Source organism: Periplaneta americana, chromosome 9, assembly GCF_040183065.1.
Source record: "Periplaneta americana isolate PAMFEO1 chromosome 9, P.americana_PAMFEO1_priV1, whole genome shotgun sequence".
NCBI classification, from domain to species: domain Eukaryota; kingdom Metazoa; phylum Arthropoda; class Insecta; order Blattodea; family Blattidae; genus Periplaneta; species Periplaneta americana.
This window is the reverse complement of record NC_091125.1, coordinates 169,985,717-170,012,538: the sequence shown is the minus strand read 5'-3', so window position 1 is coordinate 170,012,538 and position 26,822 is coordinate 169,985,717. Positions and strand designations below refer to the sequence as shown.

The window sequence follows — 26,822 nt, the reverse complement described above, 5'->3', positions numbered from 1 at the left end:
CAGAAATAACTAAAATGCTCTCTCAATTAATATCACTCAATAAAAGAATTGTATTCCAATGGATACCATCCCATTGTGGAATCCTGGGAAACGAGAATGTGGATGCTTTAGCAAAGAAGGGCAGCACTGCTACTTACAGACCTGTTACTAAATCTACGTATTACTCTGTGAAAAGATTTATTAAGTCTACATACTTAGATTTCAACGAACAAAATTTGATAACACAATCTCAAGGGAAAAAAATGGAACTCTCTGCATCAAAATCCACAGTTAATTCCCGATTTACCACGAAAATCGTCTGTAGCTGCATTTAGATTGGCAACAGGCCATGATTGTTTGGTCAAACACCTGCATAGAATTGGAATATATCAGTCCCCTAACTGCCCATTGTGCAACTCAAACCAAGAAATGGATTCAGAACACCTTAAAATCTGTGCTTCAGTGGCTGGCCATGATAATATCTTTGAAAAATATTGGAGTGCAAGAGGTCAAATGACTTTATTGTCAAATGCCTGGCATTAGAAAACAACAACAACAAAAATTCTCTACATATCCAGAAGAAATCAGATCAAGGGGCAAGCCAAAGAATAGATGATAGGATTGTGTTCAGCAGGATCTGCAAAGATTTGGAATTCAGAGATGGAACGAGCTGTCAGAGAACAAGATAAATGGAGGACAGCAACAGAAATGGTGAAGGCCCACCATGGGCTGTAGTGTCATGCAAGAAGAAGAATCTGGTAAGAGTGAATGATTTAAATTTTAATCTCAAACCTCCAATTAATGAATTAGCATTAGCACACTATCTTAAGAGTAATGGAGATTTCTGTGCGGTTACATCACCTTGTATGGTATGAAATGAATATGTGCAAGTCATCAAATAACATAAACATTCCAGTCAGCAAAATGTTCGGCTGCAAGTCCTCACCTGAGCTTCTGGATTGTTGGAACCTAGAGACGCGGCTCCATACTTAACGACCTCAGCCAGCTGCACAATGGTGGACACGGCATTCTGGGCTGCCACGGCGAGTTGCTCCTGTGAGGATGCAGCTCCTGCGACTAGTGTTTTGGTGTCCTCCACCAATGCCTTGGCCGTCTTGAGGATGTTCTCCCTGTGGTCGGCAAAGGACTCATCCTCATTCTCTGCATGCAGTGTGCCCGCTGTGGCGAACATGATGGTGGTGTCCAGGTCCCCAATAATGCCAGACACTGTGCTGGCTGCGTTGATGCAAGCTTGTGTGCCACGGGAACCTGCCTGCAGAGCTGCCAGCACCTGTGAAACCTGCATGCAACAAAGGGAAGCCATTACACTGGGCTGAAAACCTATCAACATTCTTCAGAACATACTAGTTTTAGTAGCAGCAGACTTCGAGGGGTGTACAACTGAATTGCACTGCAAACATTATTAAAGTGGCTGCAAAAGGGTATGTTGGATACAGGGATGGAGAGCCATTAATCCTTCCCATTGAAGGCTTTAAGGAACCAACCTGGACAAATACCCAATGTCCCATCCCTACCTTCCCGTGGTGCAGCTGTTAGTAAGCATAATTTTACAAGCTGAACTAAAGGGAGGGGCTACTCATCAATTAGCACTGGTCAGCTTGACGAGTTGATGACCGAATTTGCTATAATTTTCCTCTATTCAATACCTAATTCTCTCTTTACCCTTTCCTATCCAGTCCTCTGACTGAACTCTTACTTTCTTCGACCCGACAGTATTAGAGCATTCGAGGCCTAGGGGTTCATTTCACTTTCCTTCCTCCTCTTTCTACTTTTCTGTTCCTAGTGCTGACCTGCTATGGCACTAAAATCGTCCTCCAGTGGCTTAAGGAGGGAAAGCTGGTGATCAACAAGATCTCCCAGCTAGGTCCAATGGACCCGTCGACCAACAGCAGGTGTGGTCCTCCAGACATTCTGGGGGTTGTGTGTGAATGAAGTAGCCACCAAAATGTTAAAATATGGTGTTTACTTAAATCGGCTACAACTTGCCATTTTTCACTCTGATATAAAATGAGTACCATTAAGGTAAAATTATCCGGAGGTAAAATAGTCCCCCAATCAGATCTCCGGGCAGGGACTACTTTAATGGTACAGAATCAGCTAAGTTATCTTTGAAAAATATTGGAGTGCAAGAGGTCAAATGACTTTATTGTCAAACGCCTGGCATTAGAAAACAACAACAACAACATTATTAAAGTCTCTACTCTTAATTAATTCTGAAATTATGTTTCAAAAAGTATTTTAAAATGAATTTTCCATCTTGTGATGTAAGAAGTACTTAAATAATTTTGCCTAAATACAAAACAAAATCGAAAAATGTCTCATAAAGCAGACCTTTGCCTCTGATTGAGGTTCTGGCTGACATATTCATCTATTTTATCAGGCAGTACATCTCACATCAGAGGAAGAACAATTGGATGGATTTATGCAACAATAGACCAACTGACAATTTGAAAAAAAATCGAGATATTTGCACAAATCTGTTGGTGACTGGATTATTTAACTCGGAAAAAATCAAGAAGTCGATATCTGTATTTTGCTGCTATTTATAAGCAAAATTAGTTTATTGCTTAAAATTTATTTACTCCATCCTAAAGTGGCTACTGCTGTAACCTTGACATTTGAATATATCTTATGTTCTTGAAATGTTTGTAGTTTGAGTTTCATCAATGATGTATTTTTATAAAGTGTTGCTTTATATTGGAAATTTGTTATTGTAGTCCTCACTGTGACCAGGAGCATACTGCTTGTGCCAGGGTACTATTTTTCGAGGCCAGGGGGTGCCAGGGCACTTTTATGATTTTCATGTTACCGTCAAATTTTGCATTTATAAAAAGTCATATTTTATTGGCATTTAAACAATTTTACATCTTGCTTACACAACTTTTAACACTATATCACTCAGAATATAAAGTTTATATTGCTTTCACGTGTTAAATACTAGGTTACAGTAACTTGTTGACTAGTTTCAGCTTTTGAGCTATCCTCAACAAGGTACTGTAACCTAGTATTTAACACGTGAAAGCAATATAAACTTTATATTTTGAGTTAAACAATTTCATAATGACGTCTGTCTACTACACAGACCTAACAACCTCTATATCTATAGTCGCGATGCTGTTATTCCCAGCGTGACTCCTCCTCTTTGCTTACGTCTTAGAAAGTGAAGGCTCTATAAAGTCTAGGTAGGTAGTATCGTTCGCCATTTTTGTTCTTTCGTTGCCGAGCTACCAGACGAGGAATCTATTTGCCACACCGTTAAACATTATCATGTCGTAGCTCCTATGATAATAAATCAAACGCACTGTAATTCAGCAAATAATTGAGCGGCAAATAATGTCTTGTGTGCTTTCTGCAAACACCAACGAAAGAGCCAAAATGGTGGGGGATTATATTAAGTATTTATCGAGCCTTAAGAAATGAATATCGTCTTCATTGGCGAATCACAAGATGCACACATTTAAATGTAGCCGACCTGCAACGCGATTGGCTGCCGGAAATTAGAGCAACGGGACTATAGATTCGAATCCATATATTCTCGTCTGACATTCCGTAAGTATTTCCGCAGGTGATGGTGGTGGTGAGGACGACGACGATGACAACTACTAACAGTACTACCGAAATCACAGAGCCAGGGCACTTTTTTTTTGTTTAGAAATACACCACTGACTGTGGTACATCTTTTTGTTAGTTTATCTGCACATTAATTTCCTATGATTCCTGCATGGGCGCGTATCTAGTGTAACAAGTTGCTTATTTCTTGCCCTTACTGTTTTGGTTAGATTTTTTTATTTCTTTGATACTGTTTACTGTCATGCTGTTGAAGTTTACTATGCTTTCTACTGCAAATTTGGAATCCGAAAGGATTACAATTTTCTGTTGTAGATTATGGTCTGTATAAAATGTTTTATAGTGCAGACTTGACTGTTATTAGTTCTCCATCAGAGTGATTTGAGTTTCCATCTAATGGTAAATTCTGTGCAAATTCTGTACAATAAATGCCTGCTCCTGCATCATTTTTATTGAAATGAATATAGCTCTGTAACAGTGTAATTACGCACCTTCTCTGAAACATGGCGAGCGCTGTCAGCCACGTCCCTCTGAGCAAATGTGTCACCCTGTGGTGCCATCTGGCAGGTACCACCAGCCTTCACAAGCTCCAAGCAAGCACGCCCCAGCTCCTGGACACCTGAGCGTATACGTGTAGAGACATCTGCGTTTGAAGTGGCTGCAGCTGCTCCCGTAGCATCTGATGCCAACTGACCATACTGACGGGACAAGTCTGCACCCAGGGCACCCAGACGACCCACATCTGTGGCAGATTTGGCCACCTGCAGAAGTATCATTTCACATTACACAAAGGTCACATTCATAATGAAAATTAACTTTAAACAAATCATAAAATTAGTACGAACTTTTATTAACTGCCATATTTTATATAAAACGTAATCTTTCTTCTTTGAAAATGGGTCTGAAAACAGGGTGTGTCTTATATGTCGATAGTGAGTTTGTGAATGTGTCAAAGCTTCATGGGATGCTGTGAAAATTGAGACAGTGGTTAAATAATTTAAAAGGTGTGGCATTAGTAATACACCTTTGAGGAACCCGAGACGTAGATGGGAGGATAACATTAAAATGAATTTGAGGGAGATGGGACATGATGCTAGGGACTGGATTAATCTTGCTCAGGATAGGGACCGATGGTGGGTTTATGTGAGGGCCTCAATGGACCTCCGAGTTCCTTAAAAGCCATTTGTAAGTAAGTAACGCATTAGTAATACACTGGGTGGCACACAGGACTCTGATTTAGAAGAGGTTTCAAAGTGACTCTTCATTTAGCTCTGAAGATGAATTTCTGTGTTTTGACGAAGAAGATTACAAAGTATTCTTCCCTAGTTACATTAGGTATTTGATGGGAGTAGACCTATGTATTACCTTATATTTGAATATTGTAAATTCATTATAATATTCAGTGATAAAGTTTTTCTCTTAAAAATGTATACAAAAAAGGGAATGCATTTTATACGCCAGCAAATATGGTAAATAAAATAGGTATGTGATACAATACGGAAATTGCTAAAAATAAAACAAAAGTGACGAAATTTTGGGGAAAAAATCAGATATAAATTGTAACACTACAGAACAATACTGGAAAAGTGAAACACGATGCAGCAGGATGTGCTAACATCAAAGAGATGGTTGTGGTGTCAATTCAAGGCCATCTGAGGCACCCTGATCATATACAGGGATGGTCTGTGATATCTGGTGACTGACAGGGAGTCCCATTCTACTCATCCCTAACTCCTGGGAACTTGCCTAAATGCAGACTTAAATTCATGCTTCCATATACATATACATACAGCCCACATAAAAATACAAGTGGCAGTTGATAAGTTTCCCAATTACCCTGAATGTAGGCAATACAGAGGACACAAGAAACGGAGAAGTTATCGAGAACCAGGAAATGCCTGGAATAAATGCATCACTTGAATGGCAGAGAAGAAGACTAGCCTTAAGGGGTATGTGGAGAAATTTCAGGAAAAATCTAAATAGGTCCTTAACATAGGTCCTTACACAAAATAACGTACAGAAGCTCAGTTGTTAAAGACAATCTCATGTTGTTTGATAGACTGACTCAACAGGCATGCAAGCCATGATCTTCAGTGACCTGCGCATGTAAGTTTAACGGTACAATAAATATAAGTGCAGTCCGGAAATATATTGATTGCATCCTGTATTGTAATAACTGGGAGCTCACCATCTCTTGTGCGATCCTTGCTATCTCCTTGGCAGCAGTCACCATGCGAGTCTGGTAGTCCACGAAGCTCAGCTCTCCTGTCTCAGAGTAGGTGGAGAGGCGGTGGCTGCTGTCAGTGACACGGGTCATGGAACGCGTGATGGAGTCCAGGATGCCCGTCACCACGCCTGCTTGTGTAGCAAGGTGCTCCAGGGTCTTGCCCATATCCTGCAGTGCATCGCGTGTTGCATCCACCGACTCATCGATGTCTGGGTGAATGCTCACCGCCTGTCACACATCAATGTTGAATTGTGTACACTGTCTGACAAACCTTACTCTAATCTACAGACTGTGTTTGAAACATTTTCGATCTAAAGTAAATTTAGTAAAGGAAAATTAGTGGATTTTCAATGATTAATTTTACCATAATTATGTGTCATATTTATGCATATCTGTTTACATATTATAACAAATTTCATTAAAGAAAAGTTCAATTTTCAATAATTTAAAAGAAGAATTATTTATATAAAATAGGAGATTTTGGGGAAAATAAGGCCTATTCTTTACTACTGAATATTATCCTTGAAAAGAGAAAGAAAATTATTAACCAATTTTGAAAAATTCATCACCTTGTCTTAATACAGTACTGTCACAATGTAGCAGATTTCAGTTTAGCATAGTACATTTCGGTTTTGTGTACGTATTTTAAATTCTCCACTAAAATTCTTTACATTACATAATACAAATATATTTTATTTTTATGTCATCATTACTTGTGATAATTTCATTATTAAGTACGAAAATTTTTTAAGTTGATAATATTTTTTTAACTTTTAAATCTTTATATCATCTACTGTTGGCTGCAGATATTATGTAATCTGTGTATCATCTAGTGTTGGCTGCAGATATTATGTAATCTGTGTATCTGTTTTTATTCTGAACATGTTGGTTGGAAGCTTAGTATTGTAAGTGAAGTGTAGCATCTTGCATATGATCTTTGTCTCAGCCTTTAGCAAGAATGATCAAGTCATCTTTATTGAGTGTATTTGAACAATTTGTAGCAGATGAATTACTGAGAGAAAAAAAAAAACTAATTAAAGATAACTTCTTCAAATCTTGGTTTTACTGTGTCCCATATTTATATTTGTTGTATATAGTAACTTTTTTCTTTTAACTTACATACTTTTTTGGTGTTATAATTTTAAAATTGAGTCATATGAATATTATTTGCAGTTTTGTATAAGCGTAGTGGGTTTTTTGTGTTTGCTGAATCTTACACGGATTGTAAACACAGGTGCAGTAAATGAAGGCTCAGATATGTTGTGGAATAACACTGCACTGACTACTGTAAAATCAAAACAATTTTGTTTGGATAAAACTTCCTTTCTCCATTACAACATACTTTTCAAGATAAAATATAAATAACAAATATTTCTGATGTACATTATGCTGAGATTTCACTATATTAACAAAGTGTAATTTTTATGTATTTGTGAAAATTCTGAAATTTCACCTGCTATAAATTTATCAGTCAATTAACTTCTACAATCTGTATATAAATAACACCAATCCAACAGTTTACGAGAAAAGGCATTACAGAACAAAACCAGGTAGTCAAAAAAGGACCTCACCTTAGGATTGCCTCCACCTTCCTTGGTAGCATACACCAGCTGCAATGCACATTCTGCCACTGTCTTGGTCTGGTCCAACAGCACCATCTGCTGCTTCGAGTGTACCATGTTAGAAGCTGCACCAATTGCACCAGCCACCAATGGTTCGAAGTATAACACCATTTGGTTCACCTGCGCAAATCACAGAGAAATGTAATAGATAACCCTGATTACATATATAATAGATAGGCCATCCCCATGTTAAAATCGGTAACATGTGGAAGAAAATAACCACCAGGATCACCAGCATAGATTGAGAACAGCTATACTAAAAGCCAGGTTATGAACCAACTAAACTGGAAGCAACGTTCTGTTGCTCTCTTTCTGAGCTCTGTTGCCACATAGTGGCGCGAGATTCAAAGCATGTTCAGCATTTGTCACCGATATGTTTAAAATAACTACTGTCTATAGTTCTCGATAACACTATCAACAATATTAGTAATTAAAATTACTGTTTTTAAGAAAGCACGAGCTAATGACGCTGGTACGAAATGCGACTCGTAATGCACGTGGTACTACAAATGAACTGGGAAGTTTGACTACACTGTCTCCATGATTCCGTTGCCAGATTTTCGTTAGCAGACGACATTTTCACGTGAGGTCCAATGAAAAGCTCCGTTCTCCTTGCCCCCTCCGCCCCGCCATACTCAACGTGTCATCGCTGCACAGGCTACCCCTCTAACCCACACTTTCCTCTCGCCCTGCCAACTACTTCCTGTTTAGTCAGTTCATAACCTGGCTTTTAGTATAGATGGAAGTACAGTTGTTACATGCAATTCAAATGAGAGTTATAACATGACTTCTTATGCAATAGCTAGATGACAGAATAGTGAAATTAATAAAAGCTGTTGCAGTCAAAGCCTGTAAGGTTGGGCAATTTGTTATATATGTAACCTGGGTAGATACTAAGGGAATGTTAACTTATACATTTCTCATCTACAGCTATCGCAGCTCTTGTACTTTTATTATTATAAAAGTCAAAGTCAAAGTCAATCCCATGATAAGGCAAATCAGCCCATAGAGTGGCAAGAGGTAAGACTCCCACTTTATGGACAATCAGCATATTTTAACGGCAGTAGGGATGTTGGTCCTATGTGCTCGCTGTCTTTACCCCCAAGGAAATGTCCCTGGTACTCGATTGCAGATCACAATAAGACCTATTCTGTACTTTAAAGATGACTGCAGACTACAATAATTATCATCATACTTGTTACTGGTTTTAACTCACCGCGTGGCCGATATTCTCAGCCTCGTACTTGGCAGCAGCTCGCACAGGCTCCAACTTCTCTGCGATCTCATTGGCCGAGCTCTCCATCTGGTCAGTGAAGCCCTGCAGGCTGTTGTCGCGGCGTGGTGGCAAGCTCTGCGACACGGCTGCCAGTGATGTCTGGTCCAGGTCCCGGATGCGGGCACTCAGCTTCTCAATGGCATCATCACACTCCTTCTGTCCCGGTGCCTTGTCCCTGTCAACCAATATTGAGCTCAATCATTGCCTTTCTCAATTAAGATCTGTTACTGAATAGCAGCACAGCAAGTACATTATTATCCCTCTTAATGACGGATTGCATAGCTAGCAGATAATACCAAAATGTTTTCATGAAGTGTCATTCAGCATAAGTCATGCTTCAGTACTACAGACGCCATGAGTAAAACTCTAGCATCACAGATGTATAAGGAAGTCTCGTGTTATCAGTTAGCAAAACAAGGTTGATGGATGATGGCTTACTTGTAAGGGATGGAACAAAGCTACATACAATTAGGGCATCCCTACGAATCCACTCTACTACCTCAGTGGGTGAGAATAGCTAGTCAATTTTGACTGGAGCCCTCTCATTCAGGGACTGGGTTCTTTCATGTGCCATAAATCTATGACATGGATCTCTATTTTACTTCCCTTCCAAAGGAATCCATGTTTTTTTGTTCTTCTCCTCAGCCTTCTTTTAATGCCCACATAGTGTATATAGCCTATTGTATTATATTGTATATTACAAAACTACAGAGGAAAAACAATCAAAGTCACAATTCTCTTAAGGGCCATATCCTCATCTAATTCAGTATATTACTGCAAACATAGCTTAACGTGTTCAAAGAATATTTGTCATATCTGTTACAGAAAATAACATTATTATTTTTAAATAAAATAAACAATCATGGAACTTATTAACGAATTTTTAAGCTAATATAAAATGAAGTGTTGAGGTGGATGACATTTTTGCTACACCCGTTACAGTGCAAAAAATGACGATAAAATAAAAATCTTCAAAGCAATAATGATGAAAAGTCACACAAGTCTAAGCAAGATCGCAAGGCGATGAGGTGAGAATTAAGCAACAAAAAATCTATTTTCATTTTTAAAAATTAACTTCTAAAACAGTGTATATGTCACATCCATTACTAAAAGCATGGCTGGCCAGTGAAAAGAAACTTCCTTCTCAGCTTATGTATAACTTACCTGATGGACGTCACTAGCTTCTTGATGGAGTCAGATACGCTCTTGCTGTGGTTGGCCAACAGCTGCCAAGTGGGCGGATCCCTGGGGCTGACAGCCAGTGACTTAGCAGCCTGCACCATGGAGCATGAGCCGTCAATGATGGCACGGCCTGAGGACAGGATCGGCTCCTGAGCAGCACGGGCTCCCACGCTGATCTTGGCAGGCTGGCTGGCGAACTCAGGGGATCCCGCAAACGTGCACAGACTGTCCACTGCTTCAAGCAAGGGCCTCGTGGCAGCTGCACAGCTCTCGCGGTTCTGCTCACTGTAGTCCTGATCCAGGGCTGCCAACCATACAATTGCACTTATTGTTTACTTGCGTATTCTTGACGGAGAACACTTAACAAATCCGACGTAATAAAAGATACTATAGTCCCGTCGCTCTAATTTCCGGCAGCCAATCGCGTTGCAGGTCGGCTACATTTAAACATGTGCGTCTTATGATTCGCTTATGAAGACGTCATTCATTTCTTAAGGCTCAATAAATACTTAATAGAATCGTCCGCCATTTTGGCTTTTTCGTTTGTGTTCGCAGAAATCTCATGAACATTTGCCGCTCAATTATTTGCTGAATTACAGTGCGTTTGATTTATTATCATAGGAGCTACTACATGATAATGTTTAACGATGTGGCAAATAGATTCCTCGTATGGTAGCTCGGGAATGGAAGAACAAAAATGGCGAACGATACTACCTACCTAGACTTTATAGAGCCTTCACATCCTAAGATGTAAGCAAAGAGGCGGAGTCACGCCGGAAATAACAGCGTTGCGACTATAGCATAAAGAATGCAACTGGGCACACATAGCATGTTCTTATGATATAAAATCACTGTAGTCTCATTGAATCTCCTTGCTGGTTTTACAGGACTAAGCTATATTTCCATTAGATAGTGCTTTCACTTACAGAAAGCTATCTGAGAGTCTAATCTCAGACAGTGCTCCAAGAGACATGCACATATGAACAGCTGTAGTACTCGACAAGCACTGACTTGAGTGTTCTGTCTATGCAAGGGCATAATAATAAATGAACAAAAATCTAACGAATTTATCATTTAAACGAGATTCTGGAAAAAAAAAAAAGTCCAAAGAAAAGAAAATATTGGATTAAGCCATGGGTGTAATTGTAGGGGGTGTGTTTTGAAAACGTGTGATTTTGTCGCTGTATTAGGTTTGTCACTGGTTCAGACTGTGACTACAATTCCAAATCACAGCACCGAGATATCGTTATCTCTACCCTATATATGACTCACAGTGAAGGTAAGTGATGTACGTATATGTGATAGGTCAGAAGATTAAATTGAAGGACAACATAACTGGGATCTAACTAAAGCTATGCACTTGCCATATTTTTCCACAAATGATTCACTTAATCATTTGTAAATATTCTTGAGCGAAAAAACGCGCCCACACATAGCGATAACACAGCTCAGGGGTCAGAGTGTGTTTTGTTTTCACTATTGTTGATAAAAACATGGCACCAGTATATCAACTCAATTCATAGAAGAGCAATAAACAAACATCGGAGGGCTCGTGATGAGAAACAATGATATTTCTCGTGGTTTGTTCAGAGATAAGTAGATGGCAGTGAAATTGAGTTCTAGACGACTTGGAAATCTAAAGATAGGAAATGGAGCCCCACAATTGCCAAGAATCATCCGAACACAAAAAACCACACTGACAAAATCATTATCTATCACAATGATTTTTCTGGAGCTGTGATGGCAAAACGCTGTCACACCCAACCTCTACATGGGTGCGGTGCTGGTGTCCTGCACTGTTCAAACATGAGAGAGGCAATCATTACAAATTTCGTTTTATTTCTTATGAAAAACTAATTGCAAGATCTGTGCTAAAATCCTTATGTGGTTAAAACATGAAGGAGGTGGGAGTGGAGGACAGCGAATAATTTTATAATAAAGTGCAACAAACACGGCAGGTGTCCTTCTCCAGAGTGAACATCGGTGAATATCAAACTTTGCCATACTCGACAAACTTCAACTGAACACAGTGCCTGTAATGCACGATCCTAGTGTGATCAACTCTAGTAAATGAATTACATGAGAAATATTTTCAACTGCTAGTATAAGTTTCATCTGTGATGCTTCTAGTCTTTCTTTTTGATCCTATTTAATTCCAAACTAAAAAAAGATATGGCTATGAAAATATGAACATTTAAAAAGATTATGGGAATCATAAATTCAGAGAAAGTCGATAATATTGCAAAACAGGCAACATGTTTGCAACCAAGACCTCTTCAAGTGATATCTCTATCCAATGCTTTTGCTTCAGTAAAGTCTCATTTTACAAATCTATGGATCAACAACTGGCTCTCTTCTGACAAAGGAAAAATTTTACAGTCTGTACAAAAGAAACCAAATGACCTGGAAATGTACAAAAACTTTCCCAGACATGTTCAAACATTTTTAACAAGAGCTCGAACAGGTCACATTGTCACTCAATTGTACCTACACCGATTTCACATTTCTGATAATCCTACTTGTTTGTAGTGTAATAATCATGATGAAGATCTGGACCACATTCTTCTATACTGTCCATCCAAAAAACACAAAAGAAGTAAATTAAAATCATCAGTACCAGTTGCAGAAGACACAGCCCTGCAGTATATATTGACTACACCCCACCTCTGGCTACTAGCAACAGGCATCTATAATGAACACCGATCAAAATACCCGTCTTTTCTCGTGAAAAACAACAACTGAATAGACTACAGCGGACTATAGTGGACTTTATGTTGTCAGCAAACAGCTGGATACATTAAGAAGATTGATTTGATTTGAAATTAAATTTTTAAACCCTCTCTAGTGCAAAAGAACACTTGGCTCAAAATTTATAAAACTTGAACAAGACTGTTATTAAGGTAAGTAAATGAGACTTGGACTATTACAAAGAAATTGATCAGCATCGACTCACAACAGCAGAGATGCGATATATGAGAGAAACAGATGAATATTCACTTTTGGATCATAAAAGAAACTTGCACATAATGAAAGAATGACTGACAGACCATGATGCCTAAACCAGGAAAGTATGAGAGAGATTATGGAATAATTTAATGGTAAAAAATTTAATTCATGTTAAAATTAATAGGAATATACCAAGACAGATCCACATTAAACATCTCACAAGGTAAATTTACTGAAGCTCTGAGCCAAAATAAAGATAAAAGAAATTTAATTAAAAAATTTTTCTGATCTCCAAATACTCTTCACAGTAAGGGATTTTTTGAATTTTTAAATTTTATTGGGTTATTTTACGACACTGTATCAACATCTAGGTTTATTTTTTATTATCCAATTTAATAAACCCTATTTCACCCTGAGGTATATTAGGGTTATAGCTGGCATCAAAGTACACATTTTATAACCAAAAAACTATAGTAAAATTATAATATAAAATTGTGGTCACAGTTACAATTCACATGAATTATGTAGAAGAATGCAGCTTAATGAAAGAATGGATCCTATTAAAGATTAATGAGATGTTTGAGGAATAATCAATGCAAAAGATATACAAGAATGTCTAACCGTTTGAGAGTAAATACACGACCTTAAAAAGATAATCAATAGTACATTAATATAACAAAGTTTGACTTTCACTTTCAAATTAATACTTAATTTATGAACAATGGAACAGTTAAGAGTAATAAAAGGATATTACAAGCAATGATTTACGGTTACAAGTTAAATACGTGATTCAGGAACAAGTACAATAATTAAAATAATAACTAACGAATAACGAAATTCTTGAAGGGCAATATATAATAGTAGGGGCAATACAAAAGATTTAAAAACAAATGTAAACAGTAAAGAAATAGTAGAAAAATTGGCTTAAAATTACAAGTTAAACACATTCTTTTTAAAGCAATAGGTAACAACAAAGAGATATAATATCAATACACTGACTGTAGTTACTGATTAAACACATTATTTTAAAAACAAACACGCAAAGGATCAATAGCTATTTTCAGGCATTCAACATCTAGGTTATTTAGCATTTGAATGAAATGAAGGTGATAATGCTGGTGAAATGAGTCCGGGGTCCAGCACAGAAAGCTACCTAGCATTTGCTCGTATTGGGTTGAGGGAAAACCCCGGAAAAAACCTCGACCGGGATTCGAACCCGGGCCACCTGGTTTCGCAGTCAGACGCGCTGACTGTTGCTCCACAGGTGTGGACAATTTCTTGAATGTTACCAACTCTCAGTAATGCTATTTTCAGTGGAAACATACACACTTACCCTTGATTTCCTTGACGAGGTTGGCAGTGGAATTGGCCACATCCTTGGCAGACTGCACGAAGTGTCTCTTTGCCACAGGGTTGGTGGTCTTGGAAGATGCCACGCGGCACGCATTGCACAGGGAGCTGGTGTGCTTGGCTATGACTGTGGCAGCCGACAGCACCTGCTGCTGGTTGGTGGTAGGGTTGGTCAGGTGCTGGCAGGCGGTCTGGATGGACTGGGCTGCACGTGCGAACTGTGCCTGGTCCACCAGCCCCGGGCGTCCGGCTACACTCGACGGCTCTGACACGCCCACCAGATAAGCAGCTTGTGCGGCTGCCTCCACCAGGCCACAGATTGAGTTGGACACTCCCTTCACGGCCTCCCCGAACTCCTCGTGCTCTGACTTCTTAGCGTGGTTGGCAATGCCAGTCATGCCGTCCCCTGAAGAACACACACAGTGATCAAACTGCCACAGTAATAGTATATTATGAAACATGTTTATAATGTTATACTTAGGGGTGTGATTTTTTGGTATTAATGATACACGCGAAATGTGTTAAAAACTTAATTTTATGAATGGCAAATGCAAATCCCTTAATTAAATTAAAGTCCAAAATTAAGTGAAATAGCCTATATCCGCGAGTATTCGCGAAATTGATAGACCCCACGAAATTACTTCATAATCACGATATTTTCAACAAAAAATAGCTTTTATGGAAAATTCGCACGAAAAATGACTATTTCTCCAAATAAAACGTGAAAGTTTTCGTTATAAAATATACATTAACATTTCTATATATTTGACCTTTCAGCATTACATACATGTGATATCTGGCAACAATGTACGCAAATCCCTTAATTAAAGTTGGATCGTTGTCGGGTAGAGTTCCCAGGTAGCTCAGTTGGTAGAGCATTGGTACGTTTAACCAAAGGTCCCGGGTTCGATACCCGGCCCCGGAACAATTTTTCCCTCAAAATTATTCAAACCAACTTTACAGGGAGTTATACCTGAAAGCTTGATTTGCATAATACACGTCACTGTTCGTTAACAGAAAACCACAATTTAAGTCACACAGAGTTAGTGTGCACTCAATGTTGGTTGCTTGACAGTTGTCAGCCCACTTTGAGGTCTGTGAATAGAGGAAAAGTTGGATCAGTGTCAGGTAGAGTTCCTGGGTAGCTCAGTTGGTACAGCGTTGGTACGTTTAACCAAAGGTTCCGGGTTCGATACCCGGCCCCGGAACAATTTTTCCCTCAAAATTATTCAAACCAACTTTACAGGGAGTTATACCTGAAAGCTTGATTTGCAATGTACGCATAGTTTCTGGAATCACTTCCAGGTAGCAGCACTCTCAGACAATGGTCATTTCTCTTTCCTGCAACAATTGTCTTCATGAGATCAAGAAGCCAGTGCCATTCACCCACTAACAGTCAAATGAAATTGAATATGAATTTAATTAATGATGTAAATAATTTTCCGTTAATTTATAAAAGGGACTGTTTCAATAATAATTTAAAAAATGTTATTTTATTACTTTTTAAGTTTCTTTAGGATAGGAAATATGCGTGCCTTCAGGTTCCTTAAAAGTAATTTGTAAGTAAGTAAGGAAATATGCGTGAAATTACTTGTTTTTTCCTTTACGAAATATTCATCAAAATTAAACCATTTTAATAACTGAAATCAGGGTAAAATAATCACCATAAAATCACACTCCTAGTTATACTTTATTGCATGAGTCAATGTTTAGGAAAGTTAGGTGTTAACATTTTTTAGACACAGCCTGTATAGTTTTCTGTTGATATTAATATTAAAGGTGTCTGTGGCATTTAAGCTGATGTTTTTAGAACAGTACATCGGAAAAATTCCACCCACTCCTGCGTGCATACTTCAGGCAACTTCTTGTGGTGTGAGGCTATAGCTGAATCAGGGTTCTTAAATCTGTGTTCTGGGACTCCTATATTTACTTTCGTCCACAATAAACCAGGATTTAGGATGCACTCACCAAGACTCTTCGACTTCTCCATGACAGTGTCCAGGCACTCGAAGTAGGTGGAATCATTGTGTGGCTCTGTGGGATTGTCCAGCAGGGGCCGCATGGACTGGATCTTTCTGATTGCATTGTCGCACTCCTTCTGGCCTGGAGCAGCCGATGTGCACACGTCAATCAAGTAGTTGATGCTGTCTGTCACCGCCCTACAGACATGGCAAACGTGTAGTTACAAAATGTGCAACACACACACCTACACAGCTCACACCACTGAGAGCAACCCTCACCTTGCTGCTGCTGCCAGCTGGTTCTTGGAATTCGGTGCGGAGGGATCAGCCGCAACTGACTTGGCAGTCACCAGCAGTTTGGACGACACCATGGACACGTTCTTGAGCGACACCACCATCTGGCCCTGCACCTCCTTGTCCTTGGTTTGGCCGGCCATCTCCATGCTCACACCCAGCAGGTCCCCAAAGGCTGTGCCAAACGTGCGCGAAGAGGCGGCCAGCTGTGTCGGGCTGCGCACGGACGAGACCACATCGGCTGATGCGTCGTTGAGATTCGCAGCTGCCGAATTGAGTTCCTGCTGCAGCTGTCCGTACGACTTGTTGGTGGACGGGAACTCGCCCCGGTCCAGCAGCTGCGAGGCGTCCGTAATGGAGTGGATGGCCTCGTCCACGTCCTTCTGGCCAGGCAGGCAGCCCACGCACTTGTTCAGGGCCTGCGATACGTCCTTGGCAACCTGGGCCAGCTTCTGAGCATTGGCAGGGCTCTCGGGTGTCTGCAGGGCCTGGCGTGCCTCCTCGATCAGGCGCAGCGATCGCTCCATCACATCCTCTGCACTCGAGATGATCCTGCAAGCAGCGCTTTGTGTACTCCAAGAACAGGGATGATGAGGACAACAGAAGAAGAGCACGACGTGAAAAAAAGACTAGGAGGAACATCAGGAAAAGGATAAGAAGAGCAGTAGCAGCAGAAGATAGAGCTGGAAGATGTTATGTTTTATTTAACAACGGTCGCAACTGCAGAGGCTATATCTACATCGCCCTATGTGCCAGAATTTTGTCCCGCAGGAGTTCTTTTACATGCCAGTACATCTACTGACATGAGCCTGTCGCATTTAAGCACACTTAAATGCCATCGACCTGGCCTGGGATCGAACCCGCAACCTTGGGCATAAAAGGCCAGCACTATACCAACTCGCCAACCAGGTCGACTAGAGCTGGAAGAGAAGAACAAAAGGAGAAAGAAACGAAAAGATAGGGCGCAAGAAAGAGGAGATAAAGAAGTGGACGAGAAGGACGAGTGAGTAGAATAGGGAGAGCCATGATTTAGTTCCTTCAGTTTCTTCTATGCCCCCTACTAACTGGCTGTCTTTCTTTACTGTGACACAATCTTCTCTTCACCTGTTAATATTAAATAAAAACCTTTATTCAGAAAAACGGATAAAATTTCCTTCTCAGGCGGAGGTAGGGAAGGAAAAAGAAGAAGACAGAAGGAAGAAGTAGAAGAGAAGAAAAAGACGAGAAAGAGAAAAAGTAAAGAGGAGAGACGATTAAGGAGAAAAAAGGAAAAGAGAATAGCAGCAACAACAAAATAAAAGTATAATTAACTTAGTTTTAAACATATTGTACTTTGGAACAAATACTTTGTATGAAACATTTCTTATATATGTCCATTAACTTATAAGGAATTATTCTGTTGTAGACGAAGAATTAGTAGAACTAAAATAGGAATTTATGATACAATATGTGAGGAGAAAATCCACAAACGATTAGGGAAAACACGGGAATTTTACTGGAAGCAAGTAAAGAGATAGGTTTGGAAGTAAATCCCGAAAAGACAAAGTATACGATTATGTCTCGTGACGAGAATATTGTACGAAATGGAAATATAAAAATTGGAGATTTATCTTTTGAAGAGGTGGAGAAGTTCAAATATCTGGGAGTAACAGTAACAAATATAAATGACACTCGGGAGGAAATTAAACACAAAATAAATATGGGAAATGCCTATTATTATTCGGTTGAGAAACTTTTATCATCCAGTCTGCTGTCAAAAAAAATGAAAGTTAGAATTTATAAAACAGTTATATTACTGGTTGTTCTGTATGGTTGTGAAACTTGGACTCTAACTTTGAGAGAGGAACAGAGATTAAGGGTGTTTGAGAATAAGGTGCTTAGGAAAATATTTGGGTCTAAGAGGGATGAAGTTACAGGAGAATGGAGAAAGTTACACAACACAGAATTGCACACATTATATTCTTCACCTGACATGATTAGGAACATTAAATCCAGACGTTTGAGATGGGCAGGGCATGTAGCACGTATGGGCGAATCCAGAAATGCATATAGAGTGTTAGTTGGGAGACCGGAGGGAAAAAGACCTTTGGGGAGGCCGAGACATAGATGGGAAGATAATATTAAAATGGATTTGAGGGAGGTGGGATATGATGATGGAGAATGGATTAATCTTGCTCAGGATAGGGACCAATAGTGGGCTTATGTGAGGGCGGCAATGAACCTCCGGGTTCCTTAAAAGCCAGTAAGTAAGAGAGTAAAGCAGGATTTTATTCAAAGAGAATAAAATCAACTTACTCTCACATTACATACATTATTTTATGCATCACTGGTATCTGAATCAAAGTATGTAAGAGAGTTTTAATTTTAAATTCTAGGCAATTCTTGGTAGTGTGTTCGCTATGAAGAAGTGATAAATGAATTAATGAATGTGTGAATTTTATTGTTGGTTGTCAAGGAGAAAGTGATTTAAAATTCTGAATACGCAATCTAAGTCGTTTCAAAACACTGGAGAGATCCCCTTCCCGACAACACACTGCACTCACTTGGTCTGCGTGTCCCTGTTGTTGGTGGTGGCAGCCACTCCCCGCACAGACATGGTGAGGTCGCGCAGAGCAGACGACGTGTTCCTGGCAGCAATGCCCGTGTAGTTCTCATTGCCCTGTGCTGCAGCGCTCAGCAGCTGAGCCATCGCAAAGCCCACGTTCTTGGATGTGCTGCCCAGCTGCAGGGCTGCTGACTCAGCCTGTAAACCACGACACTCATGAGATATTGAAACACAACACAGAACTGTATTATTGTATCTGCATGAAGCTAGGCTCAACTATATCAGATGTACACTACAATATAATGTAGCGTATTGTGAAATTATATCATTAATGATGGTAAGAAATTGGAATGGGCTTACTGATGAAAGACAGGCACAGAACGCAGTTCTGATGCAAACCACAAGTATCAAGTTTTATAGGCTAAAAGAAGACACTGCGTAGCGGTTGCTTTCACATACAATATTACAAAAAACAGAAGAGAGGAGCTTTCTGGACTCTGCTAGTGTGAAGATGAATTTTCAGTTCTGAGGTGTCAACATTCGTAAGTCAAAACGATAATGATTACTAGTAGAAGTGAACAATACGAAGTTATCTTTGGAGAATTTTAGTGTTGCTTCTACTTCAAGACACAAAATGGCATCATCAGGGGTTAGCCAGCAGTCATATGAACCTGAGAGGAGGAGACACGGTACTCTGAGGATTGTGCATGTAACACCAATTTGTACTTTATATCACAAACCTTGTGTCATAGGACTGACTTTACTTTATTTCTGGAGGAAGAATATTTTTATCCGAAAAATCTATTGCCTCAACTGGATATGAACACTTGAGTCCACATGTAAGCACATTATCTACTACTGTAGATCACTGACTCTAGATATAATGATCTAAGAATGTGAACCATTAACCTAAGAATATATAAATATTTTATACCATAAATACTGGCCAGTGAAGATAATTAAAATAGAGTATACTTCTGAAACAGACTAGAGTGTTACATCTGTTTAACTCCAATCTTTTCATGGAGAGGTCACCACAATGAGCTCATTGAGTCCACACTTGTGGAGTAATGGTCAGCGCGTCTGGCGGCAAAACCAGGTGGCCCGGGTTCGAATCCTGGTCGGGACAAGTTACCTGGTTGAGGTTTTTCCGGGATTTTCCCTCAACCCAATACAAGCAAATGCTGGGTAACTTTCGGTGCTGGACCCTGGACTCATTTCACCGGCATTATCACCTTCATATCATTCAGACGCTAAATAACCTAGATGTTGATACAGCATCATAAAATATCCCAATAAACTAAAAAATGAGCTCATTGAAGCTGAAGCGTTCAGAACTGATTTGAACTACCTCCACTCTAGTCTAGACAAGTCTAATCAACATCTAACTTAATACAACCCAATCTACAGTATGTCTCATTTAACTTCACACACTCAAGTCTACATCTAATCTAGCCTCACCTAGTCGAGTCTACATCTAATCTAGCTTCAGCTAGTCGAGTCTACATCTAATCTAGCCTCACATAGTCGAGTCGACATCTAATCTAGCCTCACCTAGTCATGTCTACATCTAATTTAGACTCACATAGTCTACTCTACATCTAATCTAGCCTCACTTAGTCGAGTCGACATCTAATCTAGCCTCACCTAGTCATGTCTACATCTAATTTAGACTCACATAGTCTAGTCTACATCTAATCTAGCCTCATCTAGTAGTCTACATCTATTCTAGCCTCACATAGTCGAGTCCACATCAAATCTAGCCTCACCTAGTCGAGTCTACGTCAAATCTAGCCTCCTCTAGTCAAGTTTACGTTTAATATAGCCTAGTCTAATTGAGTTTGTCTTTAATTTAGAGTAGCAATGCCAAGTTCACGTCTAATATAGTTCAGCCTAGTAGAGTTTACGTCTAATATAGTCTAGCTTAGTCTAATCTAACCTCACTTAGTTGAGTCTACATCTAATGTAGCCTCACCTAGTCTAGTCTATGTCTAATCTAGCTTCGTCTCGTCAAGTTTACATCTAATCTAGCCTCACCTAATCGAGTCTACATCTAGTCTAGTGTTCTAGTCAAGTCTACGTCTAATATAGTCAAGCTTATTCGAGTTTACGTCTAACCCAATCTTACATAATTTAGTCTACGTCTAATCTAGCCTTGCAAAGTCGAGTCTATGTCTAATCTAGCTAGTCGAGTCTACATGTAATTTAGTCTCACCTAGTTGAGTCTACATCTATGTAACTTCATCTCTTCTAATTATGTCTACGTCTAATCTAGTCTGACACAGTTGAGTTTACATCTACTCTAGTCTAGATTAATGTTGTTAACAATCCAAGCAGGAATGATAGTTGCTGACATGACAGTTAATTGTAAACAAGAGAGTCCTTACCGTCTCGCCTGGCAGGGGCCTGAGCTCAGCACGCTCAGCAGCTCGCTGGAAGGCCTCCAGTTCGACCTGCAAGCTACGTATCAACTCAGTCGCAGAGTCAAGCTCCAGCCCACTGCAAACCTCTCGTGCACGATTGAGGGCAGAGCGCAGATCACCCAACGCTGCACCCAGCTGCTGCGAGCTGGTGGTTAGCTGCATGGCAGATGCCTGGTCAGTCACAGTTGGCAGTACTGCACGTGCTGACTGCACAACACGGGCGCCAGGCTGCAGGAACTGCTCTGATGAGTTAATGAGTGTCAGCTGAGCTGCTGGGTTGTCAGGGCTGGACAGTGTGCCCTTGACGCCCTCCACCAGGCTGGGGATGAGGTCTGCCATGGCCTTACAGTCGCCCATCAGCTCCTCCTGCGACGCCTTGTTGCTGTTGTGATGTGATGCGCCCTGTGCTGCTGCTATGCACTGTGTCGCTGTGCTCGCAGCCTGCTTAGCTGCTGCCTGCAATACATCAACGAACATCAGCAACTTTCACTTCTATGCATCAGTACTATTCTTGGCACCTCTCAGTGCAGTCCCTACCCAGAGATCCGATTGAGGGACTATTTTCCCTCCGGAGAATTTTACACTGAGGGACGCCATGAATATAAACAGTGAAAAATGTAGTGGGACTGCGTTGGTGGTAATGCAGCGTATGTGGATATTTGTTTGTTACTTGTTAGCTTAAACAACAAGTTTAAGCCCCCTCATCACGACAAGGTGAGTACCCACATTGTCACTCAATTGTACCTACACCGATTTCACATTTCTGATAATCCTACTTGTCTGTGGTGTAATAATCATGATGATCTGGAACACATTCTTCTATACTGTCCATCCATAAACCACAAAAGAAGTTAAAATCATCAGTACCAGTTGCAGAAGACACAGCCCTGCAGTATATATTGACTACACCCCACCTCTGGCTACTAGCAACAGGCATCTATAATGAACACTGATCAAAATACCCCTTATTTCTCGTGAAATTTTTTTTTATTGGGTTATTTTACGACGCTGTATCAACATCTAGGTTATTTAGCGTCTGAATGAAATGAAGGTCATAATGCCGGTGAAATGAGTCCAGGGTCCAGCACCGAAAGTTACCCAGCATTTGCTCGTATTGAGTTGAGGGAAAACCCCGGAAAAAAATCTCAACCAGGTAACTTGTCCCGACTGGGATTCGAACCTGGGCCACCTGGTTTCGCAGCCAGACGCGCTGACCGTCTCGTGAAAAACAACAACCGAATAGACTACAGTGGACTATAGTGGACTTATGTTATCAGCAAACAGCTGGATACATTAAGAAGATTGAAAGATTTCTATGCATCAGTCCCAAGATGGTGGTTAAGTGGTCAATAAGAGATGGGCAAGTTACAGTCCAAATAAGAAATGTTGGCCTTTGTGTAATACTCATAATTATGCTTTTGTTACTGAAATGCTGTGCTCCAGAAATAAAAGTTGTAATAGTCACCAAACATTATTTAATCTTCAGAGGAACAATTTTGAATGGAATTTATGTGGCTCGAAAATTCGCTTGCATTTTACTCCTAATACCTCACCATCAACAAGTTGAGAAGTGAATTTTTTGAGCCCTGCTCCAAATATTTATAAAGTCCCACAAACTCCATTATAATAACATAATTATTACTCACCAAATTCTACTTCTGGGAGTGATACAACAATTGGAATTACCTTCTCAATGGAAATCTCATTTCCTAAGCTCAAGAAGCAACTTAAACTTCAACATTCTTCTTTAGCAATAATGGGTATTATATTGATTACTATTCTATCAATAGTCTCTAAACACACACCTTCATCTCAAACAGCAGAAATAACTAAAATGCTCTCTCAATTAATATCACTCAATAAAAGAATTGTATTCCAATGGATACCATCCCATTGTGGAATCCTGGGAAACGAGAATGCGGATGCTTTAGCAAAGAAGGGCAGCACTGCTACTTACAGACCTGTTACTAAATCTACGTATTACTCTGTGAAAAGATTGATTAAATCTATATACTTAGACTTCAACAAACAAAATTTGATAACACAATCTCAAGGGAAAAAATGGAACTCTCTGCATCATAATCCACAGTTAATTCCCGATTTACCACGAAAATCGTCTGTAGCTGCATTTAGATTGGCAACAGGCCATGATTGTTTGGCCAAACACCTGCATAGAATTGGAATATATCAGTCCCCTAACTGCCCATTGTGCAACTCAAACCAAGAAATGGATTCGGAACACCTCAAAATCTGTGCTTCAGTGGCTGACCATGATAATATCTTTGAAAAATATTGGAGTGCAAGAGGTCAAATGACTTTATTGTCAAACGCCTGCCATTAGAAAACAACAACAACAATAACAACATATTGATTACCTTCAGCCAAGTATCAACCTTTTGGAGTAATGTATCAAAGATCTCTTTGCCATCTCATGATGTGAATGTGAATCCGCAATGAACCAAGAATGATCAATGAAAGAATGGTGGAGTAGTAAGGAAATTTTAATGTTTAACAAAAACCTACCCCAAATATCATCTTTGTTCACAACAAATTCCACTTGAACTCAATAGAATTTGAGACCCTAGTACAGAAAGCTAGTCAGCTGATGATGCATCAACTTGCCCATCATACTTTTTCCAATTTTACTTCTTTTTCTGTAGTACCATTTTCCACTCATTGTTATATTACCATCCCTCAACATTCATTCTTAGTATCCAAAGTTACTATAAATGAATTTTGGAATTCTACCTTCAAATTTTATAGATCAACGAACTCATAAATACTGAATATGAATCAAATTCTTTCAATGGTTTAAAACAGCGTTTCTCAAACTATGGTCCACGGACCACCTGTGGTCCTCGAGGTCTGCCCTTGTGGTCCTTCAAAAAAAGACAGGAAAAAAAAAATAAAATTCAAGCGAATTACGGTATCACACTATAGCTGAAAATCTCAGAGTTTGTAAATGACACATGGCAATCGCCTTTCATTTTTTCTCCCAGTACTGACATTTTATGAAATTTATTTACCCTACCCGTCTATCGACTTCCCACTCTACTCTCTGCAAAAATAAAAAAGAGGGATTTAAAACACTATGAACGTGGTGTTTCTCGCTATCTTTTCCGTGCACATGGCGCCGTGCCTGTTACCCAGCTAGGGACCACCCGAATTCATAACAGGACCAAAGTACCGAAACTTTTCATGTATTTATGACTTTCTTAATAGTTTGCATATTGAAATGGTCACGTACTGTACGTCGTACACCAATAATAGAACATGCAGAATTGCATCTTTACTTGTTGAAAATCGGGCATGTTTCTGCATTAATTTTTTTATTTCTTTTTTTACAGATGACGATATAAGAAATTTTCTTCTATTAACATTAACTTAATTAGTTAATACTAATATAAAATTAACTGAATTAAATTAATTTTAATTAATTATTTCTACTTCAAAATGTAAGTATATTGATATTAAAATATGCTACATTAAGTGATAAATTTGCTTTCGAAGGGAACAAGAGTAAGATGGTCTGCGGAACTGTTGTGACTTAAAAAAGTGGTCCCCACTTCAGAAAAGTTTGAGAAACGCTGGTTTAGAAGAAAAAGCTGTACCAAGCAAGACAAAGAGAGAGCAGCTTGTTGCTTACCTCGAGGCGTGTGATGAGCTTCTTGCGCAGTGCAGGAGTGGCAGCTGCGGTGGTGGCAGCGCGCAGCTCCTCCACAGCCTGGCGCAGCTGGTTCTGGCGCTGTGCATCATGTGGGTTCGATGCACACAGGCGCGCTGCCTCCACCATGCGGGCTGTAGCATCTGCCAAGGTTTTGGCTGCTGCCAGCAGCCGTCTCTGGATCTCAGAATCTGGCTGCTTCTCTGCCTCGCCCTGCAAACAGGATATGTCACAGAAGATGAAATCACTGCCCCATAAACTCGATGAATAGGGATATCTTATGCGAAGTTTTACCACTAGATGACAGGAGCGTTCCACGCGGTGCAACATGTTGTAGGGCTATGTTATGTCATACGCTACAGTTGATTATGTTTTCCCGCTTGTTGGTTTTCTGTGCGTGTCAAAATTATATTTACAATTATTTTGTATAACCTAGTATAATTTAATACAATTCAGTATTTTCTTACCTCATAATTTAATTTAATTTACAATAAATAAGTTAATAACGTAAACCTGTATAATATTGAGCGATTCCCCTTAAGAGATGGGTGGGGAAATCTGCAGTATGCAGAATATAGATACGAGTAAATTGAATGTTCATGAACCTAAACAAGAACTTTGAGAACGAGGTGCATGAATAATAGGAACTATGTCGAAGGTGAATATTGCCCTCTTTAATCATTAGTATTTACGAACCGTACGCTAAAAACAGGATATGCAGCCACCAATGTGTTTTTTTTTATATAGGGAAGGGACTATCGAGATTGAATTCCTTGTATTTTTTTCTGTAGTTGCAGAAAGATCAAATGCAATTTTTAATAAGATGATATAAAATGATCGCAGTAGTATCACGATTAGTCGTGCGTTTTGTAGGTTAAGGACATGCAGTTTTGAATACTATGTAGGATGATTTTGAAAATTTGAAGTTAAAACATGATTTTAATAATTAATTAGGGTACAGTACATTAAAACATAATTCACGAAATGGATAATACACTATGGATCGTCCTGGATAATACACTACGGATCGTCCTGGATAATAAACATCCCAGTTTATCGAGAGTTTACTGCAGGCATAAACTTTGAGACTCCTACAACTACTGCATATAATCTAAGCTAACATAGCTTGCTGTCGAGGTTGCATATGTCTTCATTAATTTTTCTTTTTTCTCTTCCAAAATGAAACTGTAGTCAACAATTCCTTACTTGAAGTAGTTACTTTTATTTAATTGGTAGCACTTTCGAGACGCAATTTAATTACTTACATTTTTAAGGTTTAAAGCATATATTCAGAATATTTCGGGACCTGATTGAAGACAAAAAGCTTTCCCTGGTTTTTACATATAGGAACATAACAAAAATTTGCCATTTTTAGTTGCTTTTAAGAGTATTTAATATCCTAATACACTACGTATATCCTCAATGCACGGATGAATATATATCCATGCTCAATGTTTATATACCGAAAAACAAATGCACACGCAAAGCGCATCCCTCAGAGTACACGTGCGCTATCTGTTGGTGCTAGTTCAGGATATCCCTACTGCAGCATTTACCAAGGATTGATGCATGACTCATACCTTGATGGCCTGTATCAGCTGGGCAGTGGCCTGTCCCAGCACCCTGGCCTGCCGCACCATCTCAGCTGCATCCCCAGTGGAGGCAAACAGGCGGTCCGTGGCTATCAGTATGGTCTCCACAGCGCCCTCCTGCACACTCTCACGAGCCCTCTCTTGTGTGCCCCTCCTGTGGCAGAAAGGAAACA

The 26,822-nt window shown here is 39.6% G+C and overlaps 1 protein-coding gene across 3 annotated transcripts in view; it reads right to left on the bottom strand.

Moving 5' to 3' along the window:
* The window catches only part of rhea (Talin_middle and talin-RS domain-containing protein rhea), a 182,890-nt gene that overhangs the window by 40,183 nt on the left and 115,885 nt on the right, over positions 1–26,822 (bottom strand). For all 3 annotated transcript variants that reach the window (XM_069836354.1, XM_069836352.1, XM_069836353.1), the window contains exons 13-25: positions 26,638–26,803; positions 25,040–25,270; positions 21,358–21,849; positions 18,969–19,168; positions 16,411–16,977; positions 16,139–16,329; positions 14,154–14,576; positions 9,857–10,178; positions 8,633–8,867; positions 7,366–7,536; positions 5,756–6,022; positions 4,059–4,328; positions 926–1,279 (exon numbers count right to left, since the gene is read on the bottom strand). In XM_069836354.1, coding sequence (XP_069692455.1) covers positions 926–1,279; positions 4,059–4,328; positions 5,756–6,022; positions 7,366–7,536; positions 8,633–8,867; positions 9,857–10,178; positions 14,154–14,576; positions 16,139–16,329; positions 16,411–16,977; positions 18,969–19,168; positions 21,358–21,849; positions 25,040–25,270; positions 26,638–26,803 — 3,889 coding nt within the window. The remainder of the gene's footprint in view (positions 1–925; positions 1,280–4,058; positions 4,329–5,755; positions 6,023–7,365; positions 7,537–8,632; positions 8,868–9,856; positions 10,179–14,153; positions 14,577–16,138; positions 16,330–16,410; positions 16,978–18,968; positions 19,169–21,357; positions 21,850–25,039; positions 25,271–26,637; positions 26,804–26,822) is intronic.